The 12043-nt window shown below is 35.3% G+C and overlaps 1 protein-coding gene across 2 annotated transcripts in view; it reads left to right on the top strand.

The window, feature by feature from the left end:
* The window catches only part of ST8SIA4 (ST8 alpha-N-acetyl-neuraminide alpha-2,8-sialyltransferase 4), a 51853-nt gene that overhangs the window by 15560 nt on the left and 24250 nt on the right, over nt 1-12043 (top strand). For both annotated transcript variants that reach the window (XM_054283173.1, XM_054283181.1), the window contains one exon: nt 10648-10941. In XM_054283173.1, coding sequence (XP_054139148.1) covers nt 10648-10941 — 294 coding nt within the window. The remainder of the gene's footprint in view (nt 1-10647; nt 10942-12043) is intronic.

Here is a 12043-nt window from a genome sequence, read left to right on the forward strand (position 1 = left end):
TTTTCTCTAGAGAGAAAAAGCCACGAGTTGGGAAAAACCAAGAGTCTTATCTCTGTGTTTTAAAACACAGGTGGCAAAAAAATGTTATCGCTTCTCTTTCCTCTTTCTCTCTCTCTGGGTTTAGCTTAAAGCTGTAGGACACATTTTTGGGCACAAAGCAGGCGAACAAATCACGCCAGGACACAAGACTACAGAAAAAATTAGATGCTAAATTTTCTAGATTAAAATTTTCATAGGGAAGGCAAGGTACATACTTCATTTTAAATCGTGCTGAATTTCTTTGCAGTCATCCCCATGGTCTTCTGCACATTTTAACTAGCCATGAAGCTAGGTGATGATATCTGATAGGAGGTTTTAACTAGTTCAATTACCTGGAGGAAAGATAATATTCTAGAGACTTGGTGGAGCTTAATAAAATCAGTAGGAAGTTACTGTTGCTAATCAGGAGTTTAGACTGGTGAGAGATGTGCACGTTCTGTAAAGATGATGAGGAAATGGAACAGGTTGCCCGGGGAAGCTCTGCATGTCCCATTCCTGGGAGTGTTCAGGGCCATTTTGTATGGGGCTCTGAGCAACCTGGTCTAGTGAAAGTTCTCCCTGACCGTGGTGGAGGATTTAGAACTAGATAATCTTTAACGCCCCCTTTCAACTTAAACCATTCTATGATTCCATGAAACATCTCTCATATGGTGTATGACAGCTAAGTGGTCTGTATAACAACTAGTGAGTCTGACAGTATTCTGATTAATAATCTCTAATGCTTTGAGAATAACGTGCTTGGCCCTCCTGCCTATAGGGAGTTTAAATGCAGTGGTTTTTTTTAATTTACAAATTAAATTTAAGATATTTTAGAATTTACATATTATAATTTAAACTATATGATATTTATTTATTTGCAACTCAATGCATGTATAGTTATATAGCATCTGTTTAAATAGCAAGGAATTTGTTTGTAACTGAAGTTAAAGTAAAAAACAAATCAGTCATCAGAGTTAGTTTCCTACATTCCTCATCTTCCCTTTAGAAAAATTGTACATCACTTGATATGTAATCACATGGTGTAATTATGAAATTCTGGAGTGCTTCATAAACCCTTACCAGTATTGCTGTTGGGATTCTGGTATTAAAATGTACCATGACAGTCTGTTAATCTTTTTACTTTTATCTGATCTCTCTAGAAGTAAAATGTCCTCACTTATGTGTTGCCTGATGGTATACTTGAAAGGAGTTTCTGAATGGATCCAAATGTATAGGCTGGTGAATGACAGTTTTGCAGAATCTTCTGATACTAAGTGCATTATGTCTATGTGCTGTGACAAGTATGTCATACTATTCTGGTTAAATATATTCCATTGATTTTGATTGTATTTCATTGGGGGAGAAGGGGAAGGGGGGTGAAATCTGAAGGAAAATTTTGTCTGTGAGAGCTGTTTCTTAGAGGAGCAGTTCTTAGGTTAGAGTTAACACCAACATTACTATTAATTTAATGATCAAACTAAGAGTGAAAGTGTGTGACAATGAAGAGGACACAACAGATATCCAGCAATATTTGCACTATTGATTAACTCAAGGTCCTATACATGGAGTGAAAGTGTTAATAATAATGGACAAACATGCAGAAATTTCACAAGTTTAGTGAAGTCATGCCTATTTTGACAGTAGAAAATATGGTCCGTCTAATTAAAATGGGAAGAGAGGAGACTCTGTTTGTAAAAGAATCCCAAACTGTGATGACTGTGAACTGTTTTCTGATTCCCATATACCTTTCCTTTTTATCTCTCATGTTTTTATACTCCATAAGGAACTATTGATCTGTGTGTCCCTGCTACTCTCTTCTCATGCCGAGCTTCAGTGTCCTGCATTTTGATCTATAACCAGACACAGTCTGAAGCACTCCAAAATATCTGATTACCTGAATAAGTACATCTTGTTCCCATATTTATGCACTTTCTCATGCTGAAATTACCAGCCCAGGGGTGAGTTAACTGTTGCATCTTGCAGAGCAGATGAACTTCTTATAATAAGTGGTATATTTTGAAATGCAGTGGTTATGTAGGAGTGTCTGAGAAATGCAGTTGTATTTTGGGCCAGTGGAAAATAACAATGCCAAGCATTGCCAAGTAATAACTTCGAATTACTTCTGGAAACCAATATGTACCAAACAGTTCAGCTTTGGGTTCAGAATTTGAACAATATCAAAAATCAGAGTAAGTAGTTAAATATATTTTTTTTTAAAAATCATTTAATTGATGTTAGTGATGAGACCTACACAAAAGCAGAGGCCAAGTTCAGTTTTGGAGTAATTTGGTTAAAACCATCCAGTCAAACAAACCCTTGTAAATATATTGTGTTTTTTTTCTTGTGGTAACCCCACTTCTAGAAAAGTCCCTTTCATTTCAGTTGGACAGTATGGAGAAGAGGCCTGTTGAGTGAAACTTTTTCAGTAGGTTAGGGCTGCTTTGACAAGGAACAGCCATGAAAAGATATTAGTTCCTTCTTCCTTTGGATTGAGGTGCCTAGTTTATATGTTACAACTCTGCTTTTCTCACCGTAGTTTTTCCTGGTGGCTCTGCCAGCATTTAGGAACCAAATGGATGTTTTTGCCATCACTAGTGATAAAATTTTGCTGGGCAAATGCAGCTCTGTTTTTCCAGAATACTTTGACTTTTGTTTTTTAACTTTACCATCCATGTGATTAGTGAAGTTGACATGAAAAAGCTTGTAGTCCATTTTTTTTTTTCCCTTTTGAGAGGAAAGAATACATCCTTTAACAGATGTCTTGGTTTGCCCTGTACATAGGTGAGGATAATCTGATTTGACTTTCTCCCTGGTGTATTGATTTTTGTGGGCAATAGGTGAATATTTCTGTGATATGCAGAAGCAAGCATTGTATATGGTACAAGCAGAAGACAGCAGATGTGGTCTGGCAGAAGAAAAGGACAGATCTAATCATAGTGAGGAGGTGCAGTATCTTATTTCAGGAGAACAATTTAAATTAATAATAAGAAATTAGTAGTAGCTTCATTAATGTGTGTTGTTCTTTCAGACCCTAGGAAAAAAGCACCATAAATTTGTCAGAATAAAGGTATTAAGAATATTAATTTGCCTATATCCTGGAACTTGGTTTTTGTAATTCATATCAGCTTTTATCTTCAATTTTTTTTTTAGTACACCTTGCTTGGACCATGGCCATCATGCCAAATAGAGCTTGGACCCAGCAGATCTGTTGAAAGCCAAGTTGCCAATTTAACGCATATATTTTAAAGCATGAGTCTCCCTCTAAAAATAACATCTGAATACATCATGACTAGATCATTAGAACTTTTTCAGAACTCAAATGTGGCAGCTCTATTTTTGCCTTCTGTTTCTTCCTTAAACTTGTCACACTACATTGAAAAAGTAAATTAAAGCAGAGGAAAGCCATCATCTTCCAATGTTCTCGCTCAGGGATTTGAGTGTCTTAGAAAAGGGGAGCTCTGGTGGAGTTGTTCCAGTCAGCCAGGTGTGAGTGGTCTCCACCTCAGGAGAGCTTTGGAGAAGGCTTGACTCATGTAGCCACATTTTAGGATTATTGTGTTTTTTTTTTTTAAAAAGAAGTTAGTCCTTAAGTAGGTGATTTAGGAGGATATTTAAGGACAGAAGTCTAGAATGCTCAAGAAATACCAGTAGAAAGTGACTTCTCTACACCTATATACAAATGATCATGTGTTCTAAAGAGGCTGCTTGAATAATTACATATCCTGTAAGCATCCAAATGTAGAGGCAGATAGGATTAGTCTGAATCTTCCTTGAATCTTCTTGTAACTATTCTGAGAAAAAAGGATATTATTATTTTTAAGTCACCTACTCCTATTGTTGATAATACATAGCCTTTAATTTATTAGTTTTCTAAACGGTTGGAAACTCAGGAGGACTGTGCTGTTCCCTCCCTCCCCCCCCCCCCCCCCCGATTGTTTTTTAAGAGGTGAAAGACTCAGAAGAGTCTTAATCTAAATATCTGGCTTTTTAGCTGTTCTCCATTTTGAAAAGTTTAAACTACTGCTGCTTTCTATATTCTATTTTAACAGCCCCAAAGTGCTTATCCAAAACAATGAAAGTCATAGTTTTTTTCTGAATTTATTGCAAGGGTAATAATTTTTAACCCTTTCTGTCCTGATAATGTTGTAATTTTTTTTTTAATTTTTTGTATCAGAGTTATATCAATTATGTGGATCTTCATAATTGCCCTACAGAATATGTTCTTTGTAGATAGTAATGTGTGATGGCATTTTCACATAAAAAGACTAAGGCGCAGGTGTTCAGGATACTGCTAAGTTCCATTTCGTAGTTTTTCATGCAGTAAAATATAATTTTTAATATTTCAGTGGTGTAGCTTTTGTAGGGTTTTTTTAATAATTTTTTTATATATGAAAAAAATTCTAGTGATAGAAATTTATTGCTTTATTTTCTTGTCAAAGGAATAGTATTGGGAAGAACAGCAAATCTAATCCATGTGTAATTTTGCAGCAGGACACACAATAAAGATGTAAATAATGTGTTTTGCAGCTCTTTCTAAAATGCCATTTAGACTTCTTCTGACACTCCACTTTCTGTGTCAGTTGATAACTTGGATTTCAGTCACTGGTGTTCAGGGAGATGCTCAGAAGAATGAATTTGTTGATTAGCAGCTGAAGTTCTAATCTTGGCAGCAGGAATTAATGAAGTTTTTTTGCAGGTGATGTTACAAAAACTGTCTTCATACTGAAGTCATAGATTAAGTATTTTTGTGAACTTGTGTTGTGAAAGGGTGTATCAGGTTAGTATTTTACATGGCACATACTAAAAGCCCCTCATGATTGTTGTATGTGAATAGAATCTGCACTTCTTTACCTTAGCCTCTAACCTTGCAGTTCTCATGAAACATCCTCTGTCGTAGCATGGATAAGAACAGAGATGAAATGGGTATGTTAGAGGATTCACTATTATTTCAGATTCCTGTGGTTAATTTGAAGCAATTTTAGTTTTTGTCAGTAGCCACAGAAATATGCAGAACATGTGAGAATCCATACACTTACTAATAATTGTATTTGTTGGGGGAAATAGGAAGTTGGTGCATGTTGTTTTTTGTAAATTCTACTTTTTTTGGGCTTGTGTGAAAGTTACCACAGCACTGCTGCACACCTTTATTATGAGAACTGTGTCAAAAGATGTGCTATATGCACCCAAATATTAGGTCAGTGTGCTTCTTGCATGTAGATTGAGTGTAGTCCAGCTGTGAGGTTCTCTTCAGTCTTGAACTCTTTTTTTCCTCTTCTGCTTGCTCAAGCCCTTAATTTTTCTTTCATGTCCAATTATTTCCCAAAAATGGCATGAACCACTGAACTCAAGATTACTATTTTGATTCTTACAAGAATTTGGATATGAATCTTGCAGGCTACTCAGGAAGGAGTATATGTTATTGACATCGTCTTGTGTAATGCCTTATGTTTCAGAAAGGTTTAATACATCTGCCAGCAACAATCTGATTTTCATTTTTTGTCTACTCAGAATGTATGTGTTTATTTCTGTGCAAGGGATATTTTTGGCTTAGGTCTACAAAGAGAAGATATTAATGAAACAAAGCATTGGTATAAAAAGCACTTCTTCCCCATTGCTTTATAGTGTTTTAAAGTACTTATTTCAACTTGTAATCCTCAAGTCCACCAATTGTTAGAGGATTAAGAAGTCTACAGATTCATGGCCATTTCTTGCATTATTCCACTGTAGGTGAAGTATTCTTGTGGTTCTCAATGTCAGATAAAATGGAAATGTTAGCCATTTTACTCAATGAAATTTTAGTGGCTTTTATTTGAAACTAACTTGAAGTATGGCCTATGAATACTGTGTGCTGGACCTTTGTATTCATATAAATGATCTATATACTTATTAATGACAAAGCAAGTTGAACTGAATCTCTGAAGAATAACTGACTTCTCATTTGAGCATATTTTTATGATTTTGATTGCATTATTTTCTTGAGCTCTGCTTTCTAAAAGACTGTGATGTTATGGATGTTTGGGCCATAAAGATGGCACAGTAAACCCAGGGATGATCACCCACTTTGGTGAAAGTGTGGTATAGGAGCACCTACACCCTTCTTCCTTTTTTTTTCATGGCATACAAATTCAGCCATTAGCAGTTTTTTCTCCACTTTTTTTACTTAACTTATCCTACTGTAACTAATATATTCTGCAGATGTTTGTGGAAGAAGCATACAATCACAGACTTTCTGGTCTGTGTGTCTTAGTATCTCAGTTGTTTTATGCATGCTCAAATACTACATAATATTTCAAACATGATCTAATTTTTCTTTTTTATCCCAGAGCTCTTTTTAGTGATAGCATTGCAGTGCATTTTTCAGTTTAAAATCTTCTGTTATCACACTGAAAGCTCATGTGTGGGAACCCCTGTATTTTCACGGGGAATACTTTATAGGTGTATTTGCCTTTTAGTGGTATGGTTGTACATAGTATTTTTGTGAGTTAGGTGCCTCTGTAAGCTTAGAAATTCATTAAATAATATAATTGATGCTTAATACTACACTTAGAATAGCCACCTTGTTGAAATAGCTGTGCAGAGGTTTTGTCTATGGTCTGGTCTGATGTCATGGGAAGAACAGGCACTGCAGCATTAATTTGAGGTACCATGGATATTAGTGCCTATAATACTAGCAATCACATGAATTATGAATGTTTCCCATACATTTAGGTCTTTTTCTAACTCCCTCTCTAAAATGTATCAATCTTTGTCTCATTAGACCATTTTCTAAATATTTCTGCCATAGATAGTGCTTAGAAGACGTAAGGTGTCCTAGGGTGATGCTTGTATCCCCAATCATGTGTTCTCTTTATACTGGATATTATGTTCTGTGCCTTCAAGACTGGCTCTGAAGAGTGAAGATTTGTTTTGTTTTTTTGTCAGCCTGCTCACTCCCCAGCAGTCGGCAGGACACAGAGACAGGGACGATACATAGGGCAGCTTTTGCTTATTGCTTTGCTTTCGCTTTGCTCTTGCTCCTGCTTTGCTCTTGCTTTTGCTTCTGCTCATTAGTTGGTTTAGCTAAGCAGTCCAAATTTTTCTCTGGACTGTTTTTCTTTCCCTTTCTTGGAATCACTCAAGCTTGCTCTGGACTGGGACCTGGGAAACACCGAGAGTTTGCACTTTGTGGCTGCAGCAGCCACCCCAGTGCTGGAGGGACCGATAACAGGGCAGCCACTCCCAGGGGAGACTTTCTGAATTTGTCATCTTTTTCAGAGTGATGAGAGAGTGTTGTCATCTGGTGTTGTTCCTTTTGTGTGCTGGGGGTTGTTTTGCCTATTAAATAAACAGGTTCTTTCCACTTGTCTCTGAGGAATCCTTCCCGAATTGGCTGGGAGGAGGGGCTGTGTTTGTTTTCTGGATGGGCCCTCTTTGGAGATTTTCTTCCAAGTTTGCCCTAAACTGGGACATAAGGGAAGAAATAATAACTAATTATTTACTGGTTTTGTGCAAGGGAAAGAAGTAGTAGGTAGAGCTTCTGATTAAATGCCTTTATACTGAAAAAAATACCCCTGAGATTCTTTGTTTCAAATACTATACTGTTTTTATGGGAAAAACTAGCAAAGGAACCCATGAAAACCATTATTTTAGACAATTTTTTTTTCTGGCAGAATATTCATCCCACCTTTTTTGTCTGAAAACGGTCAGGAGATCTAGGAGATTTACAAACCTTTTTATAATGTGATATATTATCAATACTGAAATTTTTAGCTATTTGCTTAATTAAGTCAATCTTCAGTGCTCAATCTGACTCTGTTACTGTTCTTTTATTCTCAGTAAAAGTAACATAGCAAGTGTGTCTTGCTCAGCTTTCACGTGTTGCCTGCTTACTTGCATGCTGACATAAGGACAGCACAGAGATTGTTTTTAGAATGAATGGAAAATGATGGTATGTTGCAAGGTGTTTGTGCAGATGCATTCATATGCTACATGGTACTAATTATGTGGCATATGAGAAAGAGCGAATGCAGTAAATTACAATCTTTTATATATTCTTCCTTAAAAAAACCTCAGTAAAAGTATAATTTCATATATGGTGAGTAAATCCCTAGGCATGTAATGCTTTTGGTGCAGAAACGCTTTCACTACCTCATCTCTGTTGTGATTATATTTAGCATCTGTGCCTTATGACAGATTAGCTAGAATGAAAAAATACAACAAGGGAAGAATATTGCTTTGATTGTTTAAAAGTTGTTCAGTTAATAGGTTTCTTCATTTCACTTAAAAGATATTAATTTCACTTAAAAAACATTAATATATGTATGTTTGCCTCTGAATGTGAAGTTTTCTTGAAAGAATCATGAGAATTCGTGGGAGGTCATTAGCATCTTCTAATAAAATACATTTAAAAATTCCAACAGCAGTATGAAACTATGGTATAGTGTAAAGATGCATTAGAGGTTAAGATAAAAGTTCCAAAACAGGTAAAAGCTATATACATACACTCAGGTCTATATACAAATACACAATAGCCAGTTTTATTAACCGTGAAGCATATAAGAAGTATAGGGATAAACTTTTTAGCCCAGCCTGTTGCACCAGGACAAGGTGCAATAATTTTAAAGTGAAGGAACATAGATTCAGACTAGTTATAAGCAAGAAATTTTACTCTAAGCATGCTAAAGAATTGCAGTTCTATTGTTACTGAGTGTATTTGTATTGCTCAATATTTTCTGAAGTCATACTTGAAAAGTGAGTATGTGATAAGTTACAAATTTATATTGCTTACACTGTATGCCTTTCTAAAATACACATTTGAGTTATTGATGTAGCAGTAATTACATACAATGTATACATATGGCTTTTTAGACATGGTGATGTTGGTACCTACATGGTCTGTTTCCTAAAGTTGGACTCAGAGAGAACAGGATTTGCAATGTCAAGATCTGTCTTACATTTTTCATGTGTTATATGTGACTACTAAACCCACTATACAAATCCCTCATTTGTTGTGCAATCTGCCCTTAAAAGAGGTATTTTCAAGAGCAGCGGTAATTCAGTCAATTTGATCGGTTGGTTTTGATTGTTTTATCACATGGTTGGTTTGATTATTTTATCACATTTATTTTTAGATTTTAAAAAACTTTTAATGGTAGCAGGTTGTAAGTTCATTTATTAAGGTTTTCAGAAGAAATTTACAAAGCCAGTGTTAAATTCAGTGGGAGTTTTTCTTATACCCTAACAATTTTCTAGAAAATACAACTCTTAGCAGTCTGAAATGCATGCAGATGGTTTATGGAATAGATGTATAAAGATAATGAAGAATGTAAATCTATTTCCTTAGCCTACATCTGCCCACATGTTATCAGAAACCTTGAATTCTTTATCTCCTAGGAATAGTCTTTATATAGTTGCTTTATAGTCTTCAGAACATCTTTCTGTGAAGAATGTAGGACCACTTCTTAACCTGATAATTACATAATGAAAATCTGTTTGCTGGGTAATTAGTATTATCAGACAGCACTAGGTCATAAGTTGGTGTTAAGTAATGCTGACTTATTTTAGTGACATTAGACATCTGGCATTAGAAGAAACTAGTTTATAAAAAATTGCAAAATTAATGGAATACTGTTTATATTAGGAGTGTGATAATGTGCACATGTTTTGGAAGAGCCTGTTCCAACATTGCTTCTTACCATCCTTTGCCTCAAACAGAGCAGTCTTATAAGTTATTAAAATATTGTTATGTTAGGGTATATTTTTGGGGCATACCAGCTACAGGCTAATTCATTGAGGGTATTGTGGAAATGATTTGTTTCTGACACAGTATATTGGTTGCTGAAGTCACAGCCAATTTCTGAATTTTGTCACCTGCATTCAACACGTATGTGGGATTACATATGTATGTATTTATATAATTGAGGTAAAAATCTGCTGAACAAAGGCATAATGAGAACTTTTCAACCCTAGGAAAAAGGCACAATGCTAGTGAAAAATTAAAGAAGATTTGAAAATGTGATATGAATGAAAAACTGACAGTTCAATACTTCATTCCAAAAATTGCAGTTCTAAGTCAAATAAAAATACTAAATTTCTAAACATCTTCCCAACTGCAGTGATAATACCAAAACCAAAAGTACCAAAAATACTTTTAAAGATGGGGTAAAGGTCGTTTGTAAATAATATATAAATAGTGTGTTGTAAATAAAGTAAAATAAAAATGCATGGACTAAATTGTTTTAAATATGCCTTATTTTGTTAGCATGGCTTTCTTTGTGTGAGAGCTGTTGGCAACAGGATGATAAACAAATAATGAAAGATAATAGGTTTAAGAAAGCATATTACTCACGAGTGCTGCTTTCGATGTTGATGCATTCTAAAGCATAATGATATGGTTTCCAAATATTTCCAAAGAGCAGTATTTTTTGTCACAGCATTCTGTACACTTAATGTTTTTAAAAATTTGTCTGATGCTTGTCCAACTTCAATAAAATACTATGTATTACCACACCTTCTATATTAGTATTTGTTTCTCACATTGAATTGAATTGGGCTTTCATGTTCCTTTTTAGGTTTCCCTTCATGCACACATTTTTCTGAGTTAATATTTCATATTTGTTTTCATTTTTCCATTAATTTCTTCCTCTTCAGGTGCAATCTAGCTCCTGTGGTGGAGTATGCTGCCGATGTGGGAACTAAATCTGATTTTATTACCATGAACCCATCAGTTGTACAAAGAGCTTTTGGAGGCTTTCGGAATGAGAGTGACAGAGAAAAATTTGTGCATAGACTGTCCATGCTGAATGACAGTGTCCTTTGGATCCCAGCTTTCATGGTCAAAGGTGGAGAGAAGCATGTGGAATGGGTTAATGCATTAATCCTTAAGAATAAATTGAAAGTGCGAACTGCCTATCCATCACTGAGACTTATTCATGCTGTCAGAGGGTAAGTGTATGGAAAAGACTGGTCTGTCCTCAGCACAATGAAATCATAACTAGAATTCCTAGCGGCAGAAAAAAAAGATGAATGTCAAAAGGAGTATGGTATTTCCCATATTGATGTAATGGATTGCATTTATGGCAGGTTTGGTTGGTAATAAATGCTGGCCGCTCGTTTAGCCAGCTCTGCTGCAAACAACTGAAATGCATTTGTGCAATAACTTTTCCAATTGCACAAAGTATCATCATTTTGTGATAAACTAATCTTAAAAATAGTCTGAATTCAGTGTATAATGAAAGTGCTACATGTCTTCTTTGGGAAACAATTGTGAAGATAACAAATACAATCTAAACATCATCAGGGTAAGGAAGCAACCCTGTAAATAATGAAGCTTGGCAGATTTGAAAGTACTGAGCTCCTTCATAAAGTATCTAGGATTTGGAGCAATCTTTCTCCTTTTGAATTTGGCAAGATGCTTTGGCAATTCAAAAACATTGATAAGAATCACTGAAGATGCTAATGAAACCACTTATTAGAAAAAAAGATGTATCCATGCTTTAAGCAGATATTTTTCTTTTTAACCCCATAATTTAAAAAAACTGTCAGATGAAGTCTCCAGTGTCTTTGTAACTACTGTGTGTAGGTCTGTGCCTGAAAGTATACAGTTCTATGGCTGAAAATGATTCAAAAGATGATGGTAATGCAATGTGTTTGTACATCAAAGTATGACAGTATGGTAATATTCAACTTGAGTTCCTTGAAATGTGCTGTTTGTGGGGTGTAGGAATTTGCCTTAAAGTACGTGTAAGTACTTGTATACATGAAGTAAAGCCTATTGGCTTGTACACCAGTTACTAATTGTGTAGCTGTTCTTACTGTTACAGCAGCAGAGATAAATTTAGAAGGGATGTTTGAACTGTTATCCCAGTGTAGTATGAGTGTAAAGCTTAGGCATAAATTATTCTTCAGGATATTTTGCTATGTCTCATAGATTAACTGCTGCATTCCCTCTGTGATGCACTTCTGACACTGGAAAAAAAAATCTATTGCCTGTGAAATTAAGGAATCCTTCAGAAAACTGTTACATTATTACTGAGTTACTCCATTT

The sequence above is a fragment of the Melozone crissalis genome, unplaced genomic scaffold (genome assembly GCF_028551555.1).
Source record: "Melozone crissalis strain CALT ecotype California unplaced genomic scaffold, PUWL_Pcris_2 ptg000005l_1, whole genome shotgun sequence".
In the NCBI taxonomy this organism is placed as follows: domain Eukaryota; kingdom Metazoa; phylum Chordata; class Aves; order Passeriformes; family Passerellidae; genus Melozone; species Melozone crissalis.